General features: G+C 41.5%; 1 protein-coding gene across 2 annotated transcripts; it reads right to left on the reverse strand.

The window, feature by feature from the left end:
• hsd17b12b (hydroxysteroid (17-beta) dehydrogenase 12b) lies at positions 1–27778 on the reverse strand. 2 transcript variants are annotated; one of them, XM_028583748.1, is made up of 11 exons: positions 27412–27778; positions 17284–17330; positions 16110–16185; positions 14911–15018; positions 14529–14593; positions 13444–13488; positions 7797–7831; positions 6254–6335; positions 5363–5428; positions 4024–4173; positions 1–1390 (listed from the first exon to the last, which is right to left on the reverse strand). In XM_028583748.1, exons 1-11 carry the CDS (start codon positions 27587–27589, stop codon positions 1283–1285), a joined length of 960 nt encoding a protein of 319 aa, XP_028439549.1. In that variant the 5' UTR covers positions 27590–27778; the 3' UTR covers positions 1–1282. The 2 variants fall into 2 exon arrangements, with proteins under 2 accessions (XP_028439549.1, XP_028439558.1); XM_028583757.1 differs by having other exon boundaries at positions 4014–4173.

Below are 27778 nucleotides of genomic sequence, written 5' to 3' on the forward strand. Positions count from 1 at the left end.
TTATTTGAACTGATATTTATTGATGGCTGGAAGAACAAATGCATTGTAGTTTTCCAGGGGTTCTGGTGTGCTCTGCTTTTCCCCCCAGCCTAAATGCAGCCCATGTGTTAGGAACATGCTTAATACCTAATGCATTTACCCTTGAGCAAAACACTTAGAACTGAAGTTGGTCCCCTGCTTCTGCACCTATAGTTATTAAGAGTGAAATGGGAAGTGAAAGCGGACATCTGTGCAAACCAACGACAACATTAGACTCTACTGTATGAGCAAACTCAACATACATGTAGTTTTCAAAAGAGAAAGTCAAAGAAATGTAGCAGAGTTTACACTAGGTTAATGGTTTGTCTCAACTTTTGGTTTGGTTTAACATTTTAGCAAATCCAACAATACAGGGGAAAACATTGAGAGTAATGTGGCACACTTATAGTCACAAACAAACCATACCGGGATCAGGTGTATTTTTGAGAGAATTTGAAGAATTTCAGTATATAAAGTCGTGCCAAACAATAACCGCCGTCGAAAAGAATGGATTTGGAAATCAACTTAAGTTTGTAAACAAAACACCCATTTTCATATTCCGCCAACATTTTTCCCTCTGTGCTGGTTATTCATCTACAGAGCCTCCTCCATCATTTTCTTTTTTTTTACAGATGAAATGTGGTTTGGTTTGGAATTAAACATGCCGTCCCCTTCACAAACATTATTGAGAAAATATAAACATCAGAAATAGTGACAAAAACTTTTGAAAAAACGGACAAACATTGACTTTTTTGGTTTAATTTTGACCCAGAAAAACTAAAAGTTGCATGGTCGTCAGGAAGACAACACAAGAGTTAATGGTTTTGAGTTGGTGAGTAACAAGAAATGTGTCTATCAGATTGCTTTGAAACTGATATTAAATGAAAAGGTGAGGAAGAATGAGGAAGGAAGCTATTAATGTCCAAATGATCTGTATCCTTCCCTCATCATCTAGGCTCCATTTTCGATCATGTTTTGCAGACAGATGGGATAGTTGTGGGAATCGTTTTTAGTTTTCCACACTAGTATTCCATTCATTAAAGCTGATCACTCGATGAAGAGCACCACTTTGTTTGTTTTTTTCTTTTTTTCACATAACTGTTTGGATAGAATGTTAACGGCAAATGTGGCCAGATGGAGGGAGGGAAAACGGAGATGTTGCCCAAAATTCACATTTTCTCTTCTAGGTCCGTTATGATGGTAGTGGGACGCGTCGTTAGCACAGCTGGTCCCCTCTGTCTGTCTGCTGCCACAGCAGATCCATCTAACCCTGCTTCTGCTTCTTAAGGTAACGAGCGCGCTGGGACAAACCCATGCCCATCACGTGGCTGTTGAGGATCTTGGCCGGGAGCAGAGCTGTAGTCACCCAGCCCTACGGAGGGAAATTACATGGTCAGCTGCTGGCATTTACAAATAACAGATTAGCATTCATTATTCATTTCCAACCCACAGGAGCAACAACTGTGGCAAGCAAAGGAAAAGTCAGACAATTGTGCTGTTTTAATGCCTCTGCACTTAGAGCCAATTTGGCACAAGTCTCTGCTGTAGCTGCCCAGACAATGGCAGTTGAAACGGTTTGATTTTGTTCTAAAGAAACCCTCCACTGTCTTTAATTCTCTCTTTAAGTAGGTAGCCGTTTAGGAAGCATCATGAATGGTTCTTTCATAGATTTTTTATTTAACTACTTACCAATACAGATTTCCTCTTCTAATGCTAAAGCTGAAATATTTTTTTTTTGCAAAATTGATATATCATTAAATTCATGGTTCGGAGTAATTTCACCCTAGGCTCCTTTTCACCATGACCTCGAGCAAAACAACCCCCCCAGAAGCTTTTTTCACCTGGGTTGAATATTGGGAGAGTTAGCGTTACCAGCTAAATAGCTTAGTGCAGGCGCTAATGGATCCAAGAGTGTATCTTGTACATTACCCCACTAATACTGCCCAAAATGATTCTAAACTTCTACATTAGTACAAATAGGTTAGGTACTCATAAAACAATGGATTGGAAAGTTTGTAAGTACACCAGGAGTCTATTTAAATAACATTTGCCTGCTGGCTTCTGCTCTCTGCTGTTACCGGCAGTAAGACGAGTGCTTAGGGACGTCTACAAATTACACCAAAAAGAGATACAACAAAAATATTTATTAATTTAACTTATTTTTTAAAAGTGATGTAGTCCAACTAGCAGGAGACAAGTTATAATTGAGGTAAGTTTGGAGACATTACCTTATTTAATCATTAAATTAATAATTATTTTAGTTGTAGGTCTTTTCGGTGTTGTAATTTGTAGACGTCCCTAAGCACTCGTCTTACTGCCGGGAGCAGTAGCAGCAGAGAACAAAAGCCAACAGGCAAATGTTATTTAGATAAACTCCTGGTGTACTTACAAATATACAATCCATCGTTTTATGAGTTCATAACCTACTAGTGTAGAAGTTTGGTATCATTTCGGGCATTATTAGTGGGGTAATGTACAAGATACACTCTTGGATCCATTAGCGCCTGCACTAAGCTATTCAGCTGATAACGCTAACTCTTCCAATATTCAACCCAGGTGAAAAAAGCCTCTGGGGGGGTGTTTGGCTCGAGGTCGTGGTGCAAAGGACCTTAGGGTGAAATTACTCCGAACCATCACTTTAAATCCAAGGTGGATCTAATAATGGATAACGCATTTGAATTATGGACACGGTTGAGTATGGTCATTAACTGTGGCAAGAGACACTCAAACAAACTCTGCTTGTTGATCTGAAGATTGTTGGGTCACACCGGTCTAGTTGAAAATGATAACAAATGTGTTCAACTTAATCACCTCATATAATGTTTATGCTAGCTGCAAAACAACAAGATCAAACGTCAAACCGACTTTGTTTGAAGTCCAAATTACATACTGCCGAATTGTGGATTATTACTGGGAGATGGGGAGAGCTGTACTGCGCAGTTGAAGGGGAGAGGGATTATCAGATAATCAGAGCAGATGCTACTTGTCTGCAGCTTGTGGTTTAGTGAAATGTACGGGCAAATGACAGGAAAAATCTGTGCTGAGTGTACGTTCTCTGCAAACGGATGACTGTCGACTGCACGGGATCAACAAAGGCTTGTTTGTGCTGAGTGATTTACTGACTACCTGTGTACTGTAAACGGGTGGTGTTGCCATTTATATGTAGCTCAATGAACATGATCATGGAAAAATCGGAACTAAACTTTGTGGTTCCGTCTCATGTGTGATGCCCGTGTCTCTACGGAGTAATTAACGTGTTAGGATGCAGACAAAACTGCAAGGACAGTGGAGCATCCCGCTCCATTATTTCAGAGGATGTTTACCTTCTAATAGATGCTTTAGCGACTGTTGACACGAGATTAATTCAGTGAATGGAGATGTGGTGAAAGGCAGCATGTAGGAAGCTCTTTTGTCTGAAGTGAAATTAAAGCCTGATGAGGTTTTTCGTCCTGTTGCCATAACAGAACTTGACGATTACTCTATTATTATTGCGACAGAGAAACCAGTTGTGTTAGAATGGTATCACTCTTAAGTGGTCCCCTACCTCCTACTGTCACTCAGATTGTCAGATACTCAAGGTCTATTTCAATTGCTCGTGCTGATTATATAAATGGGCGCCATTGTGCGGAGGGAAAACATTGTTGGCAATGGCTAGTTCCTGCCAGTCATTGAATTAAAAGCCATAGCTGGTAGAGAGACAATGCAGTTTCGAAATGTACAAAAGGAACTGTGCTAATGGTTACACAAATCCTTGCTCTTCAGCAGCCTGAAATGTGTTTCACCTAGTTCTACAGAGAAACTGTTTGACTCTTTATGTACAAAAAATAGATTTTGGTTCCTTTCAAACTAATTTTATAAATATTTGGTAATCTGTTCAGATGCAGGGCGGCTTTTTGTGAAAAGTCAAATGAATCCCAAAGAGAAGACTTGAAAAACACATGACATGTAAAGTATTTACATTTGACTCTTTGTTCTTTGCTCCTAGCATTACATACCCAGACTTACCATAATGGCATGGGGCAGGTAGCCATTGGTCTGGGTCTGTAGCCCCACAGTGTTGAGCTCAGCTGAAACGTAGCGCTCTGGACTGGGCTTGTCCAGCGTAGCCCGCCGAATTTTACTCAGCTTGGTTGCAACAAAAAATGGCAGAACACTCTGGGGGGAGGGGGGGAGAAAACACATAAATACACATGTGTCTAGTTTTGTAGCTTGGTGAAGTATCAACACAGTGTTGAGACAACAATGCTTTTTCCATTTTTTAACCGACGTAAGTCATGACAACACCACTGCTGTTGCATCCACACGACACAAGCCTTCCGTAATCGTGCACGCGCCCCCACCCCACGCAGTTGCTAGTAGCCAAGGAGGACATGGCGGACTAAAAACATGATGACTCTTCAGACGAGGTAATTATCTTCACTTGAGTTTCTGCGCACGAAAGTCACCGGACGACACAATCTTCTGAACATAGCCATACTCAGAAATACAGAGAGAGTTGTGTGTAGGGTGACCAAACGTCCTCTTTTGCCGAGACATGTCCAATTTTTACCTACCATCTGGAGGCGTACGTTTTTATTTTTTTTATATATGTGCTTTGCACACAATACTACGATACTTTGTTGTGTGACGTAATTCCTGAGAGGCTGCCTTGTTCGCGGCTCTGCGACGCGCACATACACAGGGACCAGAGCAGACAGCGGAGCAGCATTGCACACAAAATGCGTTTCCTGCTTAAGATTTGCCACCGTGGTCAGAAAACACAGGGGAGACACTTTGTTTCTCTCACTATGACTCTGGAGTCGTACTCGCTTGCCGTCACTCTCACTTCTCCCTCGCTCTATCACCCACTCCCCACACACACGCCGGCTCGACGCACACACCAGCGCACAAGTATAAACATCAGGCCACTTACGTTGGCTACGGCGAAAGCTCTGCGTGGAGCCTGCGCACAACCATAAAACAAGACTAGTGCAGCTAGTGCAGTTGAACAGCAAAAAAATGCCCTACGTACCGTACTGTAATTACAGAAGTTATTTTCGCACCATAGAGGTATAATAAAGCATGTTCATTAACCTCTGAGAAGCCCGTCTGGATTTGTCGAGTCCGGGCCGAGTGTCCGCTTTTTTGGAAATGAAAATATGGTCACCCTAGTTGTGTGGAGCTGATAGTCTTAATTAGCTTTGTATCAACTCATTTGGCAATGGCATGAATGTAACAGACGTTCAGCCCATCAATATAAAAACAGTTACGCACTAAAGCTTCAAGCCTTAAGGATTTTCCTTCAAATTGCATTTCTAACTATCGTTATGATATATAGCCAAAGAACTAAGGTTGGTCCATTTACCTGGATGATGATGCCTTTGCTCTTGTATTCAGCTTGCAGTCCTCGTGAAAAGAAGTCCACAAATGCCTTTGTAAGATAACGATAGGGTATTAATGCTACAATTCCAGATAAAGAAAGATGGAACCAAACATAAAAACAAACATGGGATTTCAATTCTCAAAATAATAAGAACATGACAAAATCGGGACTCCAAAAACTAGCAAAGGGGAAATATGTGCACAACGAGTTCAGTACAATGTTAATGGTAGGTGTAATGAGCCGGGATGATCGTTAAATTGAGCATTAAACTAAAGGTTTACCCTGGATGGATTTTAGATGCACTTTTCAACCTGCATTGCAGGCACTGGGATTTAGTAGATAAACATGACCCAGTATTTAGACACTGGCAAATTAATCAGCTCAAAGTGTGAACAGCAGGCTGTTTTTAAGCTACCAAACACACATGAGACAGTTATAAAACATTATGACGCCATATGCTCCTATAAACATTTTTAATTGGTACACTACCTCGGGACCTGAGCTAGTCACAGACTTATTTATGTTCAACAATTAAAACGGCAAATATGAAAAAAAGGACTATGCCTCACTTTACCCCTGTGCCCAAATAAATGCTGAACTAACATCGATCGTCATCAGGAGATACGTTTTGCCTCAAGGTATGATGGTGGATTAGACATGAGAACAACGATTGATTTCTCCTCATGGACCACAGTATATGCAAAATAAATAAATAATATATATATATATATATATATATATATATATATATATATATATATATATATATATATAAAATTGTAAACTGTTGGTTTATGATGCTGCGATGTGTCTATTGATAACACGTCAGCCAACGCTTGTAGAAAAGGTCATAAACCATGTATTGCAAATTACCTTGGAGGCAGAGTAGACAGTAAGGAGGGGAACAGGGTACATCCCACTGGCAGATGAGATGTTGAGGATGGCCCCCTTCTGCCTGGAAACAGGAATATAAGCAAATGCTCTTTTAAACTTTAAAAAGAAACACAAAGTATGAGAGAAAGCAGGAAGCATGCTACAAACCCTTCAGCCTGACATCAGTACCAGTATGATAAGACAACATGGTACTGTGTGTGCTTGCAAGCTGGAGCTAAACTGCTCTTTTTGTACATCAAAGAAGATCTGGTAGAGACTGTAACATCAATTCCTAAATGTTTACAATCTGATTATAGTTTTGCTCCAGCCGGTGGTGCTTTGAACGATGTTTAATCTCTACTAAAGGTGGATGATATTTTGAGAAAAAAAAATGTGTACATGATGGCCAAGCAAGTGAATGCTATCAAGCCGCCTAGACATGATCTGTGGTAAAAATCACTCTGCACTGGCTGTGCCGTGGTTTTCGTTTGGGCAGTGAAGGCAACTCGGAGGAAGTGTTACCGGTGGCGTGGGGGAACATTTGAAAGTGCTGCGTTCAAATTCAAATGGTTTCAACTTTTACTTCGTTGCCACTAACCTTTTAGGGCGCAACCAAAGCCAGAAGCAATGATATCGTACACCTGCACTTTGCCGCTGCGCCTCGCTATTTTACCTCTGATCATGTGTAGGCAGCTTCAGACTTCATTTCCCTCAGCTGCAGACTTTTACTGTCGATGTATATGTTCTATCACACAACCAAAATCACAGATGGCATAGTACGTATCATGAAAGAGATTATATTTTCCCAAAAGTAGTAATCCTGTTCATTAAAACTCTCCTACTGTAGAGAGCTATTGCAAAAGCAAACAATTTAAAAGTCAAATATAGCACGACATTTTCATGCACACATATTTTAGTGTAGATCGGTTAGTTCAATATGTGATTGAAATGCAACCACGACTGCATATAAACGTTTGCTGTCTTATTCACAAAAGTGGGTTTAAAATCAATGTCATAATATGTATTTTTTTTTTGTCAAAATCAATGTCGATCAAATTACGGTAAATGTAGACAATAAGTGAAAATCCATGTTCAGCGTAATTAAAGGAATAGTTGATCATTTTAGGAAATCTGCTTACTCCAGGAAACAATTGTTCCCGGCACAGAAGTAGTCTGGCACATAATCCCCCCCCCCAAAAAAAATATATATAACAAAGTGTTATTACACTTCAATTTTTGTACTGATGAAAGACACGAGATATGACGTGTTGATTGGACATGTTGATTGGGTGTTAGAGCCAGTCTAGCAGTTTCCCCGTATCCAGTCTGTCTGCTAAGCTAAGCTCCAGCTTCATTGATTTAAACACAACTTTATAAAAAGGAAAACATGATATAATAGGATATATGTATCACGGTACCGTTTCCATTAAAAGCCCTAAGTGCTACTTAATGCATTAGTGCTGGTGTCTGACTGTTACTACAGATTCACAGACATCAGTAACGTATTAACAAATCACTTACTGCTTAAGTCATGCACACTTACCTCTCCACCATACGAGGTAAAACAAGACGCGTCATCTGGAAAAACAATGGTAAAGGAAAGAAAGAGAGAGAGAAGGTAACACGTGTGAGAAACAGGGTGAAAGCATTGGACTGACAAAATAAAGTTTATTATGTGTGTGGGTTGTGGACAAGTGTGTGGAGGTGTGCATCCACATTTGTAAACGTGTGTGTGTGTGTGTGTGTGTGTGTGTGTGTGTGTGTGTGTGTGTGTGTGTGTGTGTGTGTGTGTGTGTGTGTGGAGAGGTGGTCAGGGAAGGAAGACAAAAAGGAAATGATAATGATAGCAGAGGGAGCAGTTCAAAGAAATATTGAATGACATAAATTAACTGTAAAGAGAGTAGGTGGACTTTAGCTGTTGCTCTGGGAATTGCCGAACATGGAGAAGAGGGAGGGAAGTGACTTAATATGCTTTTTGTCATTGTGTGCATGTGTGTCTTTATTGGTCTGTGGGACTACCCGACAGTGGATTTCAATATCCAAACAGTCCATGTTGTGCAGATTTAATAGGGATCTCTAAGTTGACTACATAAGAGTATTTGAGACCATTTTCACACCCCTTAAAGGGATAGTTCAGATATTTTGAAGTGGGGTTGTATAACGTACTTATCCCTAGTCAGTGTATTAAAATATCGCTTTAAATATACACTATATTTAGAATATTTTTACTGCTTTACTTTGCCGTCAGACAGCCCTTTCGACGAGGGTTAGTTTGGAATTGTGCACACTTAAAATGTGATTTGCTGCCTTCCACAGCAGTCACTTGCTTTGCTTCCGTGTCGGGACTGCTGTCTGCTTCTCCAGACTGGGGGTGTGCCGACCAACATCTACCGTAGATATACATTGACTGATAATTACCTCATACAGCCCCACTTAAAAATATCCAAACTATTCATTTAAACTAATCTGAGCACCTTTTCAAGGAAAAACTTTGTATATATATATAACTTGTATATATTGTAAGATATATTTATGTATTTGATTGGTTTCCTCTTTGACATTAAAAGGTGCAATATGTAATACTGACAGCTAGTGTTTCAAATAGTTACTGCAGTACAAATTCAAAATACCGGAGAGTGTCGTATCCCCAACCCCCTCCTCCCCAGACTCCAAGTTCATGTTGGTTGCCAGGCTGAGACCGCAGCATCCACAACAATGTTGCTAGACGCTTGTCTCACATAGCCAGACATTACTTCACAGCACAGCGGAGTAGCTAACATTAGATGCTGGCTATATTGACAGTCATAGAAGCCTGTGCTCACTCGGAGCTCTGTACCCGATTGACAGACACGTTTCCTAGGCTTAGAATTACGGTAGGAACCACTAAAAATAACACTACCTTGCCGTCCTGTCCACCCGACTGAACACACTTAAGTGGCTTAGAATTACAGCAACAATCGCTAAACACACTGCAAACTCATGGTCCTCCCTTCCTGATTTACAGCTTCCCTCTCTTGGCTTAAAATAACTGTTGTCGGCTACGCCCGCTGAACAGGCTACACGTTGTAAACAGCCGTGGCCCGCTTGCCTGGTCCTCCGGTAACGTTAGCAGTAGGGCTGTAACGATCTGCGATCCGAAACCGCGATACTCATGTGCACGAGCCTGTGTCGCGGAGTGAGAAGGCAGAATCGTGACACACCCCTTCCAACTCCCAGAGTTATCCTTCCCGTCCAGATCCAATGCTACCACATCTTTAAATTACTATAAGTAGTAGTCGTTTTGGTGCCCTATCCCCCTTTTATCGGGTAAATTTAGTTAACTGTAAAGATGGCTAAAAGCAAAGGATGGATGGGTGTCAGCTCTCATCCCGATTGAAGCCTTGCAGCGCTGGGAGAGTGAGGCAAACGGACAAGGGTGTGCTAGCTGGCTAAATTACCATTAGATTAATGGTCTATCTATACAGTTAACGTTACTGATGAATTCGTGGGTTAACCCGAAGTTGTTAACCGTGGTCAAAACAATCATACTAAAAATAACTGAGCGTGGTGAACGATGTTGTAATCTTATGTTACCTGCCAAGAATTAGCTAACATTATATAGACCAAGCATTAGCAACTTTTCAACCAGCACCTTTACAGTAGGCACCAGAGCACTTTTCCTCTTCGGTCCCCCTACAGGTTGGAAGCGGAATTGTCCATTACTGTTACCTTATTCTTATGTCTCATTCGAACGAGTTGATGAAAAACTGAAAGCTCCGAGAAGAGCTGGATCTCATTAATGCTAAACAATGAAGTCAAACGTTTGCTAGTTTTCTACCAAGAATGAAACAAAAAGAAAAGTAGCTAGCTATTATACACTGAGTAACAAGAGCAGAACAACAACAAAACACTCAGCTGAGTCATGCTCACTCAGCAATGTACCAAAGATTTTTTAGTTGACCTCTCCGGGAACCATCACCTTATCGTGGTGGAGAGGTTTGTGTGTCCCTATGAACCTGAGGGCTGTGTTGTCTGGAGCTGTGTGCTCCTAGTAGGGTCTCCCAAGGCAAAGTGGTCTCAGGTGAGGGGCCAGACAAAGAATGGTTCAAAAACCCTATGAGCCAACGTAGAAGAGGTGAAGTTAGCCTGCCCGGAGGAAGCCCGGGGCCCCCGTCTGGAGCCAGGCCCAGATGGCGGGCTCATCAGCGAGCGCTCTTTTCTTCTCCGGAGTTGCCCAGGGTGTGAGGCGCCGGGCGGGTGTGGGGATACTCACAAGTCCCCGGCTGAGCGCCGCTACGTTGGAGTTTACCCCGGTGGACGAGAGGGTTGCCTCCCTACGCCTGCAGGTTGTGGGGGGGGAAACTCTGACTGTTTGTGCATATGCACCAAACAAGAGTTGGGAGTATTCTGCCTTCCTGGAGACCTTGACTCGAGTCCTGCATGGGGCTCCAGTGGGGGAATCCATTGTTCTGCTGGAGGACTTACGAACGACACAATACGAATGCCCCCGGCCGTCCCTCTTAATCATGGCCCCAGTTCAGAAAGAAAACCCACAAAATAGAACCAGAGTCCTATTCCATTATTCCTAGCTGCGGTATTCAGGCGACCAGGCCTGCTTTGAACACTCTAATTTTTTCAAAGTAAACGCGTGGGCAATGATGGAGACACATGGAGAGGCGTGATTGGGAGGAACGGCCTCCCTGATCTAAACCAGAGTGGTTGTCTGTTGTTGGACTTCTGTGCTAGTCATGGATTGTCTATAACAAACACCATGTTCGAACATAGGGATGCTCATAAGTGTACGTGGTACCAGAGCACCCTAGGCCAAAGGTCAATGATCGATTTTATAATCGTTTCATCTGATCTGAGGCCGTATGTTTTGGACACTCGGGTGAAGAGAGGGGCGGAGCTGTCAACTGATCACCATCTGCTGGTGAGTTGGGTCAGGGGGTGGGGGAAGACTCTGGACAGATCTGGTAAGCCCAAACGGGTAGTGCGGGTAAATTGGGAACGTCTGGAGGAGGCCCCTGTCCGACAGACTTTCAACTCACACCTCCGGCGAAGCTTTTCGTGCATCCCTGTGGAGGCTGGGGGCATTGAACCCGAGTGGACAATGTTCAAAGTTTCCCTTGCTGAAGCTGCGGCGAGGAGCTGTGGTCTTAGGGTCTTAGGTGCCTCAAGGGGCGGTAACCCATGAACACCGTGGTGGACACCGGTGGTCAGGGAAGCCGTCAGACTGAAAAAGGAGTCTTTCCGGGATATGTTATCCCAGAGGACTCCGGAGGCGGTTGCAGGGTACCAAAGGGCTCGAAGGGCAGCAGCCTCTGCCGTGAAAGAGGCAAAGCAGCGGGTGTGGGAGAAGTTTGGAGAAGACATGGAGAAGGACTTTCGGTCTGCACCAAGGTGCTTCTGGAAAACTGTTCGCCACCTCAGGAGGGGGAAGCGGGGAACCATCCAAGCTGTGTATAGTAAGGATGGGACACGGTTGACCTCAACTGAGGAGGTAATAGGGCGGTGGAAGGAGCACTTTGAGGAACTCCTGAATCCGACTAATACGCCCTCTATGTTAGAGGCAGAGCTGGAGGATGATGGGGGATCATTGTCAATTTCCCAGGTGGAAGTCACTGATGTAGTCAAACAACTCCACAGTGGCAAAGCCCCTGTGATTGATGAGATCCGTCCAGAAATGCTCAAGGCTCTGGGTGTGGAGGGGCTGTCCTGGTTGACACGCCTCTTCAAAATTGCGTGGAAGTCTGGGACAGTGCCAAAGGAGTGGCAGACCGGGGTGGTGGTCCCCCATTTTAAAAAGGGGGACCAGAAGGTGTGTGCCAATTACAGGGGTATCACACTTCTCAGCCTCCCTGGTAAAGTCTACTCCAAGGTGCTGGAAAGGAGGGTTCGGCTGATAGTCGAACCTCGGGTTGAAGAGGAACAATGTGGATTCCGTCCTGGTCGTGGAACAACGGACCAGCTCTTCCGTCTCGCAAGGATCCTGGAGGGAGCCTGGGAGTATGCCCAACCGGTCTACATGTGTTTTGTGGATCTGGAAAAGGCGTATGACCGGATCCCCCGGGAGATACTGTGGAAGGTGCTCCGTGAGTATGGGGTGAGGTGGTCTCTTCTCAGGGCCATCCAACCTCTGTACGACCAAAGTGAGAGCTGTGTCCGGGTTCTCGGCAGCAAGTCGGACTCGTTTCAGGTGAGGGTTGGCCTCCGCCAGGGTTGCGCTTTGTCACCAATCCTGTTTGTAACATTTATGGACAGGATATCGAGGCGTAGTCGGGGTGGGGAGGGGTTGCGGTTTGGTGGGCTGGGGATCTCATCGCTGCTCTTTGCAGATGATGTGGTCCTGATGGCATCATCGGCCTGCGACCTTCAGCACTCACTGGATCGGTTCGCAGCCGAGAGTGAAGCGGTTGGGATGAGGATCAGCACCTCTAAATCTGAGGCCATGGTTCTCAGCAGGAAACCGATGGAGTGCCTACTCCAGGTAGGGAATGAGTCCTTACCCCAAGTGAAGGAGTTCAAGTAGCTTGGGGTTTTGTTCGCGAGTGAGGGGACAATGGAGTGGGAGATTGGTCGGAGAATCGGTGCAGCGGGTGCGGCATTACATTCAATCTATCGCACCGCTGTGACGAAAAGAGAGCTGAGCCAGAAGGCAACGCTCTCAATCTACCGGTCAGTTTTCGTTCCTACCCTCACCTATGGTCATGAAGGCTGGGTCATGACCGAAAGAATGAGATCCAGGGTACAAGCGGCTGAAATGGGTTTCCTCAGGAGGGTGGCTGGCGTCTCCCTTAGAGATAGGGTGAGAAGCTCAGTCATCCGTGAGGAGCTCGGAGTAGAGCCGCTGCTCCTTCGCGTCGAAAGGAGCCAGTTGAGGTGGTTCGGGCATCTGGTAAGGATGCCCCCTGGGCGCCTCCCTAGGGAGGTGTTCCAGGCACGTCCAGCTGAGAGGAGGCCTCGGGGAAGACCCAGGACTAGGTGGAGGGATTATATCTCCAACCTGGCCTGGGAACGCCTCGGGATCCCCCAGTCGGAGCTGGTTAATGTTGCTCGGGAAAGGGAAGTTTGGGGTCCCCTGCTGGAGCTGCTCCCCCCGCAATACCGGATAAGCGGACGAAGATGGATGGATGGATGGATTTTTGGTTGAATCAAAAAGCCTCAATTACATCATACATTACATCAACGTTTGAAAATAAAACACTCACCTGGCACACTGAGGTTATGTTAATGTTGACCATGGTGTCGATGAACTGAAACAAGAAGCATTACAGGAGCATTACTACAACTTGGGTAAGGTATTTGTGCATTAATTACACAAATCATTGTTCTGAAATGTAGACAATATTGTCCATTCAATTATCAAAGATGTTTTCTTGCGATTTGTTAAAGCACAAGACAGTATAAATGATTTTCTGAAATGCCAAAGTCTGCTCCTAAGCAATAAAACTCACCATTAGTCAATTAAGTTTTGCTGCTACAACCTTGTTTGGTCTGGTATGACCACTAGCTTATGGTGGCTAATGTTAGCAAATTTTGGGTAGAGATTGCTGTGTAACTCGTATGACTCTCCTCTGCTTATGCTACTATTACACTCCCTTTTACATGCCCACTTTTGGCCGCAGTGGCCAACTTTCAACAAAAATAACACCGGCTCGCTTTAGGTAAGCAAGATAGTAGAATTACAATAGGTTATCAATAACAAATTTATTTATGGTAGTACTGAATTTGATCAGATCTTAGTCAGCTGGCCATATTTGTGCAGTTTTATTTGGTCTAAAGCGCACTTCTATCTGCACATGAGGGACCTTTTATCTATGAAATGTAAGGCAGAAAACTAATCAGAGAGCAAAACTGTCCACACAGCTAACTGGAAAGGATCCAGTTCCTAGTGGAGCTAGATGAATCAAACTTGATTGAAGATGTGTATAAAATGCTAAATGACAAACTACACGTTATGGGATGTGCAATTTTTACTACCTATATTACATTACATGTCATTCAGCTGTTGCTTTTATCCAAAGCGACTTACAATTGCTATATATGTCAGAGGTTGCACGCCTCTGGAGCAACTTTGGGTTGAGTGTCTTCCTTAGGGACACATTGGTTGATGTATCGCTGTGGGAACTGAACCCAGATCTCCCGCACCAAAGGCATGTGTCATATCCACTGCGCGCCATCACCACCCATTGTGCTTTCATTCTTGTTAAATGTTTTCCAAACATGTTATCCTTCATATTCCTCTATGACATAATAATTTATACACTCATGGCTTGACAAACCTTCAACTTACAGTGTCGAGATTGGGGACGTTGAGGAAGAATTCCGGGTATGAATAGGATATTCCAACATTGTTCACTGTTAACAAGAGATTAATAATAGCACTGTCAAATCCAAAATACTACATCATGTTAACAAACTGATGGATGAAAAGAAGATTACATTTCTGTAATGTGGGTTTCAGAGTGTTATTCTACTTTCCAATCTTAAGAGGGCAGCAAAGGGCTGAAGGAGCCATGATAAATTAACCTTTATGATTAGATGAAAGACTTGCATTTGACATTTTACAGCATTACTGATGTCTGTAGGTCTTGACTGAATTTTCCATTTGATATGACCAACTAAATTCAATTTTATGAAAAGTGAGGTGACACAAGCACCTGCTGCAGTCTTACCCAATACTCCAATCTCCAGTCCTGCAAGTCCATCTTCAATCTTAGAGTAGATATCTACAGCGCTAAAGTCAGCTGCAATCGTTTTGGTCTCCACACCACATTTGCTTGCTGAGGGCACAAAACATTTTAATCTTGCATATGTGTGTATGAGAAGTGATGAAAGATACCAGAAATCTGTGCAAACTTGTGTGAAGCATTTGTGAATGACCATATTGACAAATAGTCACTTGGAAAGGGAAGAACAGAGCAGAGGAAAAAAAAAAAATTAAACCCTGAAATAATCCTTCATCAATGAGGATATCCCTCCCTTAAGAGGAAGCTTTCATTTAATTGGACAGATTCACTTTCAGCTCCAGCAGGAGGCTTTACTGCCTCATAGCCAAAAGCATGCGAGTCCCGCTGAATCTCCAATCAATAAAAGGATCACTTGTAAAAAACACGCAATTCAAAGCAATATAATTTAGTCTTAGTCATTTAGCCCTATTGGACGATCACACAGTGCAATATGGATGCAAGATTTCAGCTTCAGGATAAAAAGGAGGCTGAATAGCAGCATGGATCATTAAGAATGAGCTCCAGTCTAGCAGCTGTCATACTTAACACATGAACTACATTAGCCGTGTGCCTTTGGACCACGGGTACTGTTGATTTCCTTTGACGTAAGATGTGGGATTAGTTTGACTGATGGATTCAATAGAGTCATATAGAGCTACATACTGTATTTCACCGTGACTTACACTACAGGTCAAAAGTTTGGGGTCACTTAAAATTTCCATTCCACTCCATTATAGACAGAATACCAGCTGAGATCAGTTGCATTGTTTTTTTTTAACCAGGGCAGCAGTTTTCAGATTACATTATGTGCTTACGTAATTGCAAAAGGGTTCTCCAATGTTTTCTCAGTTAGCCTTTTAAAATGATAACAGATTAGTAAACAGAATGTGCCTTTGGAACACTGGATGAATGGTTGCTGACAATGGGCAATGTAGATATTGCATTAAAGATCAGCCACCCACTCAGATCAGCTGGTATTCTGTCTAGAATGGAGAGCAACTTAACTTTTGACCGGTAGTGTATATGCAACTCGTCGACAAAAATCTTCACGTTGCATTCATTATTTCATGTCTAGCAACATTTTTGTCTGCATTTACACTGCATGTTTAAACAAATAATATACAAGAAGTATTCACACAACTCACCGATCGCCTTGGATACGTCATCCAGCTTCTCCTGAGAGCGACTGATCAGCACAATGGCAAAGCCTCTGCGGGCAAGCTGCAAACACGAAACACGTCAACAACGGCGACATGGATGTATGCACTTCACACATGTACTTGTACTATTTTAGAAGTCTGTTTTAGAGATAGTAGAGTGGAAGTGGCATTAAACAAACATGTTTTTATGGTTTATTAAATCATTCATAAAAAGGTGTGCTTGAAAATAGTTTTTTTTTTCTCTGTAATCCAAGTTCTGTAAATTTGTAGTACATCTGATCCTGTAATTTCTGTTTTAGACAAGTTTATTTTTTTTTGGAGTCTAAAGCTTTAGGCTTCTGCCTTTAAACTGTGCTTCGCAAGTTTGTGCATTCAGATCCATGCCTTTCAGCGTAGGCCAAAAAAAAAAAAAAAATCACACATAAGCCTGTGTGGTCTCTGGCAAGGAAATGAAGATGAATCTTCTGCTTCTGACTAATCTTTGGACTCAATATAAACATCGTTGGCTAGCTAGACAACCCTGTCGATCGCCTACCGGTCAGTTCCCGCTAGCTCACCCGGCGTCCAACAGGTTACTCAGGCAAACTGAATCATGGTGGATTCTTCCAGGCCTCGGCAACCGCCGGTAAGTCAGGAAAATACATAACCTGGTCAAACTTTTATTGAAAGTAACCAATTAGAGAGGGGTCTTTTTATGTGAGGGTATCCTGGTTATGTAGCTAGCCAGCTAACTTACTTTACCTGACATTTCTAAATGACTTTTTGATTTGATTAAATGAAATTAATCTTGAAGGCATGGATCTGAATACACTAACTTGTGAAGCATTTACAGTAGCCTAAATATTCAGACTCAAGTAAAAAAAAAAACTGCAAGGACCTGAATATACAAACGCTCAAAACTGAAATTACAGGAATAAATCAAGTGTACACGTTTACAGACCTACTATTAAAGCAACACAACACCCACTGAAATTACAATAAAAAACCTAAACGTACAAGTTTACAAAACCAACATTACAGGCACAAAACTTTTTTAAAGCACACCTTTAAGAATTTTTTAATAAACTTGTATGTGTTTGGCATAGACAAAAAGAAATTCCGACCAACTCCCTCCCTTACATTAAGAGTCTGAAAATGTCCCTAGTCCGGGGAATCTTACCTCCTCTGCATAAGCTTTCCCAATCCCATCTGTGGCTCCTGTCACAACTAAAATGGAAAAGAGGGACGGATCGAGAGTGAATAAGCAGAATAAAGCATATATTGTTCTAAGTCAAATATGAAAACACAAACTTTAATGAGGCAAGGAATGTACATCTCAAAGTTTACTGGAAAATTCACAGTACAAGAACTAGGTATGGATTATTTTCATGAACATTAAAACTGAGAAAAAGAGGTTACACTGTATTTGTATTTTTTGTTTTTTTTTGTCTTTTATACTCCTACAGTACATTTATACACAACTCATAACACAAATAACCTACTCAGGATGGATCCATACCACAGGATGAACAAATAATATAGATATAAATTAGATGAAAAAGGACCACAGCACAACAATATACAGATGAATATACAGAGGTCATTAAACGCTGAATACGTTTGTCACTGAAAAAAGTCTGGTGCATGGCCTAAAGTATGTGGACACCCAAACATTACAACCATATTTAATTGGTAGACATCTTATTCCAGGACCAAACCATTGATCTGCGGCTATAACAGCCTTGATTCTTCCAGCAAGAGTGGACTCATAAAAAGAGATTTAACAGTTTTAACATTGCAAAAACAGAAGTAACAGACATAGAGCGCCACCCCTAGGAACTTTAGCGCCACAGAAATCTGATGATGAAGAGGTCAGCGGTATGGACTGTTTGACTGATCCCTGAAAAGTGCAGTGCAAAAACACCAATGACGGCAAAGCACAAAAAGCTTTAGAAAATGAATTGACTTCCAAATGGTTAAGGGCTGAATGTCAGTGTAGAAAGATGTACTGCAGGACGAGGTACACGGAGAGCAGCCAAGGTGAATAAGGAGGACAAAGAGACGGAGAGGGAGAGATAGGCCCTCTCTGTCATCAGTGGCAGTCGAGCGAACGGATGCCCTGGAACTGCCTGCCACAAACAGCAGCAGCAGCCTATTTTTAGCATTTCCCATCTTTCAGAAGGAACTATTCATCACACCTCTGGCTAAATATAACAAAAAGTGGATGGGAGTGGGATGGAGAGTCAGGGCATTACAATATGTCCCTGTGTAACCTGTAAGTCCTGGCTTAAAGAGCATCTTATCCTTGTGTAAACTTACGCATCGTTGTTTTTTTATGTTTATAGGTGTAATTGTCTGTATTTATTATTCTGTTTTAAAAGGGTTGTTATTTTGTTCCTTTTTTGTACCGTGGTTGAGACCAACTTGTGAGAGTACAGTGCACTTAAGATATAATATTGGCAGTTTAGGTCAACCCACATCAATCTGGCTGGGTGAACTTAACAGCGCTAGCAGGGCTTTTAGACTCTTAGGCTCTTAAATACAACATGCAAAATAAATAAAACTTAAGACAGTGTACTAAATATTAGAACACTATTGGAAGAAAAAATGTTCCATCATTGTTTGGCATTATTTTGGTTGTTTGTGGTCAGGCTCAGTAAAATATATGGACTTTTATACTTTTTAGTTGTATACTAAAGCTTCATCCATTGTGTTTTAATTGGTGGGACAGGTAATTAAAGAATAGGAAATACATCTATGGAGGCCAGATTAAGCTTGTGACGGACATTAGCACTGTGGGGAAAAAAATGCATCCCCCATAGGAAACTATCAAAAAGACAGTTTGCATTACAAAGTATACAAATGTGTGCTTGGATATATTTGATTGGCCAATGCAGTTACTTGCTGAATGAGGTTGTGTGTGTTTTTTTTAATGCAGTGGAGACCAATAATTAGTTGGTGTTTTTAGTCTCACTTGTTATATTACTTAAAATTAGTGATGTATGCAGGTGTTTTTTGCTTTTTGTATACGTTGTCGTATTGCTAATTGTATTTTTATTTTAGGTCACTCCTGTTATGTAATGATTGTGTTATATGTTGGGACCCCCTCAAAAACAAAATGATACATCAAGGGGTTTATCCTAATAAACAAATTTGAATATATATATAGAAAATTCAGAGTATCGTCCAATAGAGAGTACCAATCTAAAACCAGTCCTCTCTTTCCTCCCCCCCCAAAAAAATTAACAACTGTATTCCTCACTGCATGCATTTTGATATTTTGTATGGGAGGTAAGATGAGGCAAGGGATTGCTGTGGCACACCAATTAAATTAATTAACTTAATGTGAACTGGTCTCATGTCCAACACCTGATCTGCTTAATAAGGTCAGTATCAGCATTGGTACTGAGCTGGCATATCAGCTTAGTGCATCCCTAATTAATTAATTAATTTATTTATTTATTTATTTATTTATTTATTTATTTATTTATTTATTTATTTATTTATATTTATATATATATATAGTATGTGGTATTTTGTCAGGATAAACCTCAGCCTGAATGTTGCTGCCTTCATGACACGTTTGTGCGGTTGCCGCAATGTCTACAACTATCCCTGCAGAGAAGTTTATTTTAGGCAAATATTTTGTTCTTTTGACAATACTATTCATTCCTTCTCTTACTCATCTGTCTAACTACCCTTTGCTGTACCTATATCCCCTTTGTGTGATCTTCCTAAGTACAGATGATGCAAAGCATCCTCTAGGGCTGCAGCACAGCCAAACGGAAGAAAAGAGGAGAGAAAATGACTAACACAAACATGGGGGATCCTGGGGGCAACTAAAAATAGCACAGAGAAGAGGAGGGGAGAGTCTGCAGGCACATTGATAAGGAAAACATAGGCTGGGTTATTTTTAGTTGTTTTAAGAATGAACGGTTTTGCAGTCGGAACAGAAAAAAAAGGGCTTTAATAGGCGAGTGCATGTTCCCTTCAGTCAAATATAACAAGGTTTATTTTAGGAACTGTTGTTTTCTGCAAATGTAGGTAAGACTGGCTAGGTCGTCTGGTGAAATGGCTACTATGTGTCACCATGTGGGTGTTTGGTTTGATAGCCAGCATAATTTTATTGTTGAAAATACCTGAAGGACTGGGAATAATTTACTTTCTACATCTTCTGCACCTACAATGTGAGTCAAATACATTCTAAAGGTAGAGGAAATTAGTTTAATCTATTCATATTTATTATATTAACAACTGCAATCTATGCGTGGGCATTTGTAGAACATACATTTATAGAAAGGTGCTGGTCTGTTAGCAAAACTGTACTGGCAAGATTAGCCCATACGGGTTAGCCAAACCTATGTCGTCATTGGAACAGTGACATACATGAGAAGCTAAAGCTCAGAAGCCCTCATATCCCAACTGTTGTCTTCCCATCAACTTTGAACCAACTCAACCTTTTTGATGCCTTTTTTTGTTTTTTGCTTTTTCCAACGATTTAAATTGTTAAATTTTTCTTCTACACATTTTCAGCGCTTATTTCTACGTTCCATATTTTCTGATATAAAACAAAAATTGAAAACGGGTCAAATTGACCCGAAGTCAACACAAGGGATATAATGCAGATCCACACTGTAGACTCCCCTTTTCCGCTACAGGACCTTAACAAAATGTAAAGTAATGCTCAGGCTCTTATTGCCACGGTTCTCCACACACTTTGTGGTGACGTTTCTAAAACCAAATTTCTGCCCTTTTTTGGAAAGCGATCCCAAGCCAAGTTCTAACACCGATTGCTCAAGCAAATGGGAGCCGAAACATTTAGTTAATTAATGGATTAGTCGACTGACGGAAAACTAATCAGAAACTATTTTGATAATGGATTATTCGTTTCAATTGAATGCCAAAGACTCTCCAGTACCAACTCTGAAAATGTGAGAATTAGATGCACCTCTCCTCTCTTTTATATATCACAGAAAACTAAATATCATTGGCATTTGGATTGTTGTTTAGACAAAACAGGACATTTGAAGATTATGGAGCCCCGGAAGGGTCACGGCAAGATTTTTTTCAGGGGACCACTTTTGCGTTCCCTCCCAAGACTTTTCTTCTTCCATTCCTTCTGAGCTGTGTCTATTTCCACCCAGCTGCCCAGCGCAATGGATCAGCTCGTTGAATTTTACTTTCAGCTGGGAATGCTGATATACTGCTCAATGGGCACATTCATATCCGTTCTATAATCAATAGGCCTATTTCATAAATGAATGAAAATGAAGTAATGGCTCGTATCCATTTAATTTCTATGGTTGTATCAAATTAGACATAATCTAATATGTTCTTTATCAGACAGTAAACAAACACTTAAAAATAAAAATAATGTACTACCATATCTGCAACGACGACGACTAACAAATGAAAATATTTGAATGTGTACATATGTTGGATAAGCAACAATGCCCAAGCCCCGATAAGATAGATGGATGCTATTTTGTGTCACCAACAGACTTGTATTCATTAAATGATCCAGTTTATAGTTTACAGTACTATTTAAATGGAGGAACCTAGTACCAAACTCTGAAAAGTTTTGCGTTTGTATGTACAGTTTGTATTTCTAATGCAAATGTAAGAAGATTTAAAATGGATTGTAAATTTACATCGGACAGCATGTGGACATATGTCATTATACAAGCACTGACATAATTGTGAGGAATAAACAGTTAGCTGTAACTTTCATTACATTGTCGTATGAACTTAAAAAACACTATTTCATTAGGCCACCACAACAATGGTTGTTAACCTGCCACAGGCTCGCTCTCTCACTCTGTCACATACACACAAGACAGTGAGATGTGGGCACCAGTGAACTTGAATCCTGAGGATCCTGAGTCTCATTTATGAATGGCTAGTCCTGTTACATAATCAGGCCATCCTCTCCATCAAGTCCACTTCACTGAGACAAAGTTTGTGAATGAAAGCGGCAGCCAGTGAGGCTAACGGGGTCCTTTGTATCAGTGGATATTCTGAATCATTTTGCATGTGTAATCTAAAAATAAAAACCCGGCCGCCTGATGCGCTTCCATTTTTACATGACTGACATGATTGTGAGTTAGCTGTAACTTTCATTACATTGTCTTATGAACTTGAAAATTGAAGCACTGTCTCAGATAGCAAGACACTATTTCATTAGGATACCACTACAATGGTTCTGTTATCCTGCCACAGACTCTCTCTCTCACTCTGTCACATACACACAAGACAGTGAGATGTGGGCATTAGGGCTGGAAAAAAAAAAAAAAAAAAAAAAACGATACACTTGAGTATCGTGATATTTTATTTTGCAATACTGTATCAATTTTCAAATAAACGCAATATCGTTTTTTTTTTGTAGTTTAGGTGCAAAAATATTCATGGTCAGACAGTGGTTCATGTTTATGTTGTGTTTAAACCCCCTACCGCTAGATGGCTATGCTGAGACGCACCACTAGTGTCCTCACCTGACAGTGCCTAGCAGTGCGTGACGTTTTGCTAGAAGCTAACAATGTAGCTATGGCTGAACCCCGTATACAGTAAGACTGGCTCCCGCTGCATTCTGTGCTGAAGTGTGGAATAATTTCAGTTTCCAGGGTAAAGAGGGCACTACCAATATAGACAGGAACCATGCAGTTTGTAAACTGTGTCCGGCAAAAATCAAGTACTCAGGCAATACCACAAATTTGAAGGCACATTTAGCAAGACACCATTCGGACACTCAGTTAAGCGAACAGCAAGCTAAACAAGTCGACCCCTCACAACTCACCCTTGCTCAAATTCAAACGCACAAATTACCACCAACTTCAACTCGTGCAACCAAAATAACCCAGTCGGTAGTTTATTTCATTTGTAAAGACATGCGCCCGCTCAGTGTGGTTGAAAAACAAGGTTTCCGTAAAACGGTGCAAACGATGGAGCCTCGTTGCGATACATCCTCCCGGCAACACATCACTGATATCGCTGTGTCCAATCTTTACATTGAGGTTGGAATGCTGGAATGTCTAGCTTTAGCTGAGGAGGTGGGCTTGACATGTGACGCACTCAATGGTGTTTTTTGCCCCCAACTGCTCCTTCCAGCAGCTAATATGCATGTGGCGGCTGAACTTGCCGGCATGAGCCACATACGGTGCTTGCCACACAGGCTTAACCTCGCCTCACAGAAAGTGCCATCAGTGGATCGACTACTCGGCAGGGTCAAGACACGTCACCGCATTTTTCAGACGCGGCACCGTAGCTAGCCACCAGCTTAAACAAAAGCAGGACCTGCTCAAGCTACCAACGCACAGACTAATCCCAGACGTTGTTACAAGGTGGAACAAGCCCGTATGATTATGGTGGACAGATTTTTAGAGCAGCAGCCAGCCATCTGTGCAGCACTCCTTTCAACAGAGGTCCGCAAGAGTGAGAAGGGTATTCACACTGACCGATGTTGTTATCACATGTGCTGAAGCAGTGCTCAAGGCACTCGAGCCCATGGAGGATGCTACTTTAGTGACGTCAGAGGAGAGCAAGCCTACCTTTTTCCAATCATTGCACCACTTTATTCAAAGCTTGTCATGGGCACGGAAGAACACCTGGGTGACAAGCAAACCGTGAAGAGTACCGAGGCCGCTATAGCAAAAGATCTGGGAGAGAGATAATGATGAACTGATGAAGAGGATACACTGCGAATGGCATCAGCTCTTGATCCTAGGTTTAAGGATCTACCCTTTCTCTCCGAAGCAGAGGCCAAGGATATCTACTTTAGAAGAACTGATGCTGTGGTGGATGACCTCACCAAGCCACAGCATGTAAGTATAAATACATCAAATACATACACAAAAAGGAAATACATGATCACATTTAGGCCTAAAGTGTAAATAGTAATATAATAAATTGGACTTGAATTCATGTACAAAAACAGGATGAATTTGGGTTAAGATTTAGTGTTGGTGTACATTTTAAATTTACTGTAAAACTAATTTGATGTTTTTCAGCAGCAAAGGGAGGCAGAAAGTCCCCATGGAGGAAACTGGCCGGTCAGAGGAGGTTGATCAGCCAAAACTACGAGGATGGCCCTGTATCCACCCAGTCCCCTGGACCTGCTTTTGCCTCTACCAAAAACAATGCAACGCCAAAATCTGCACATTACACTGCAACAGCCGAGGTTAAACGTTTTAGGGACGAACCCCCTTTTGCCACATCCAGAGAATCCTCTCAGTTGGTGGAAGGTCCATGAGCAGGAGTACCCTCAGCTATCCAAAGTAGCGAAGCGCTTTCTTTGCATTCCCGGGATAAGGGTCTCTTCGGAGAGAGTTTTCTTAGTTAGTGTTACATTCCTCAATGTTTCCTTTAGGAATCGTGTTTTGGAAACACAAAGTGTTATGTGTTGGATGCACCCTGTGTATGAATCGTGAAATGAATAGTGCAAGCATTTCTTTAATGACAGACAGATGTCTTTTAAATTTTTCAGATTGCACCTAATGTGTTATGCATTAGCGTAGATGTCACAGTCAGGGACTATGTATTTTCTTTAACTGACAGTTTACATTTGTTCCTCAATGTTTCCTTTAGGAATTGTGTTTTTGCAACACAAAATGTGTTGTGTTGGATGTACCCTGTGTATGAATAATAGTGCAAGCATTTTTTTTTTTTTTTTTTTTATAAATCGACAGACAGATGTCTTTTCTTTTTTCGGATTGCACTTAATGTGTAGGGGTGGGAATCTCTTGGCACCCCATGATTCGATTCTGATTCAGAGGCCAACGATTCGATTTTATGTACATTTCCATGCGTGATTTTTAAAAATATACATATAAATCTGAGTTTGCTACTCAGAGTTTGCCAATCACTTCCTAGACAATGCTTAGATTTTGACATATATTTGTCACACACAAGTTTTAATGAAATGTTTTGTCTACTGGAGGTTTTTATTTTGTAGTCATTCCAAAACATGCTTGTGAAAGTCCCCTTCTCTCCCAGTAATCTTCCATGTCAGAGGCTCAGTCATGTTTAAAGGTGGAGAATTGGCTTCTTAGAACATGAAGTGGTCAGATGTAATGTGATAAAGTAGATGAACAGCCTATATGTGTTTTGCCTAATTATTTTATGTATGTTTAAGTCTTATTAGATCATGTGTTTATATACAAAATGTAATTTTTTTTTAATTTTTCTTCTTTTTGGCCATTTTTGTGTGTTTTTTGTCTAAGTTGTTTTCCATTATCCTATCCTCTTTCAGTCACTCTGTTTTCTGATAAAAATCAACACATAAAAAAAAAAAAAAATGATAAATTGATTATTAACCTATCAGAATTAAATTGTTCTAGAGAGAATCGCGATGCATCTAAGAATTGATTATTTTTCCCACCCCTAATAATGTTATGTATTGTGACAGGGGCTATGTATTTCCTTTTATTATGGCCTACTTTAGCATATACAAATTTGCTCACTAAGAACCTGTGAACCACAATCCCAAACTGGCAGTTTGATTTTCTGTGTACTGAATTGTTTACCTAAAGTTAACTTCTTTGACTTTTATGCACCTCACGTCTCTTTTTAAAAATATTAGTTTTTCTAAAATTATACTCCCAATATATCACCTTAAGCACAGTATCGAAATATATTGCAATATATTGAATCATGACCCATGTATCATGATATGTATTGTATCGCCAGATTCTTGCCAATACACAGCCCTCGTGGGCACCAGTGAACTTGGATCCTGAGTCTCATTTAGGAATGGCTAGTCCTGTTACATAATCAGGCCATCCTCTCAATCAAGTCCACTTCACTGAGACAAAGTTTCTGAATGAAAGTGGCAGCCGGCGAGGCTAACGGGCTCTTTTGCCTCAGTGGATATTCTGAATCATTTTGCATGTGTAATCTAAAAATAAAAACCCGGGCCGCCTGATGCGTTTCCATTTTTAGCTGCACACGACAAGATCAAAAGGCAACTTCAGTTCGCGTCCTCAAAACATTTGGCTTTCTCTGGCAGCCTGATGCGACTGTGACTGCAGGCGTTGAAAAAGACTGCTCGGATTTGTAGCTTGTGGATCTAGACTCTGATTAAAATGATGAAATATTGAGTGTCCAGGTTAAAAGATAACACTATTTCCACTGACCATGAAGGATGCAATGTAATATAACTAAAAAAAAAAAAAAAAAAAAAAACACACACACTATTACTACTTTTTTCCAAACAAGTGTATGAATGTAGTCATCATTATTCAACAAAACCTCAACCACCTTTGGTGTAACAGTTTTGTTGTATTATGATGTGAACCTTGAACACCAACATTACAACATTACATTAAAGCAATCCCAGCAGTCTGGTCAAACTTCAAGGCTCAGTCAGTGAGCAGGCTGGACAGATGGACAGTATTCAGTCTGAAGTGATAAGCTCCCTAGAGCCATAATCTCGTGACAAGATTTACTACAGTTTACACCAGATGACAAAAGGCTGATCATCCCCTGCCCATTATTTATTTCTTGTGAAAAGTACAACGGAGACTGACACTGCAGTCTGCTGTTGTGGGGACAAAGAAGCCATAGTGTGTAATGAATAGCCAATGTGCTAAAGCAGTATTAGACAACTGGAGACTTCACAAAAAAGCATCATGGGTAAAAATATTATGCAAGCTGTGACGCAGTGCAACAGCACAGTAGTGTAAAGGTTGTTCATGTCATGTTGAAGGATGCAAACTTGACTTTGATAAAGGAAATGTGTCTGCTCTTAATATGCATTCAGTGGCCACTATACTAGGTACACCTGCACAAACTAATGCAATCCGTTATGAATGGACTACTGGTATACATGTGCAGTTTAGTGTCCCAAATTCCCCATACAATGTCCTTAATTATGAACCTGCTAAACCACCTGTGTAACAGGTGTTTAGGTTATGCAGTGTTTCCTCTATGATGATTTGACCATGGCGGACCTGACCGCACTGCTAAAAAAAAAAAAAAATGGCGGACCTGACCGCACTGCTAAAAAAAAAAAAAAAAAAAAAAAAGTCCTAAAGGAAACACTGTTATGGTTATGGTTAGGACAACCTGTCTCAAATAAGACCCTCATCAGTTGGGACACACAGTTTTTGGAAAATAATTTGGGACACTAAACTGCACGTATACCCTAGACTACTAATCAAAATGCATATGACGAAGAAGAAATAAACTACTTTTGGCAATTCAATTTAAGGATAATTTTTGTTCTTCTATTTGTTTGCGAATGGTGTTTATAAGGTTTAAAAAAAAAAATAATTATTGAGACAGTAACGTTACCGTCCCCCCCATAGTGTCTCACCTGCCCATTTTCCCAGTTTGGTGGGGGACACGAGCCGTCCGTTGCCCAGCACCCACACCCTGATCCCGGAGAGCAGCCGGCACACGGAGCACACGGTCAGCCAGGCCGCGGTCAAGGCACCGAGCCACAGCAGCGGCGTCTCCACGGCTCGTAACACTGCTTCTCCGGCGGTCCACATACCTGTACACCACGCGCACACACACACACACCTCTGTCTGTAATTATATGATAATGTAAACGCCTGGAGTTTTAATATCTGTATTCACGTTATAAGAAGTGCCCGAAGTGCAAATGCATGCGTCAAAAAATAAAAAGGGAGTCTCTGTTGCTTCCGCGTTAGACACTTCCGCGTCAGCGCTTGGTTGTC

The sequence above is a fragment of the Perca flavescens genome, chromosome 1, assembly GCF_004354835.1.
Source record: "Perca flavescens isolate YP-PL-M2 chromosome 1, PFLA_1.0, whole genome shotgun sequence".
NCBI classification, from domain to species: domain Eukaryota; kingdom Metazoa; phylum Chordata; class Actinopteri; order Perciformes; family Percidae; genus Perca; species Perca flavescens.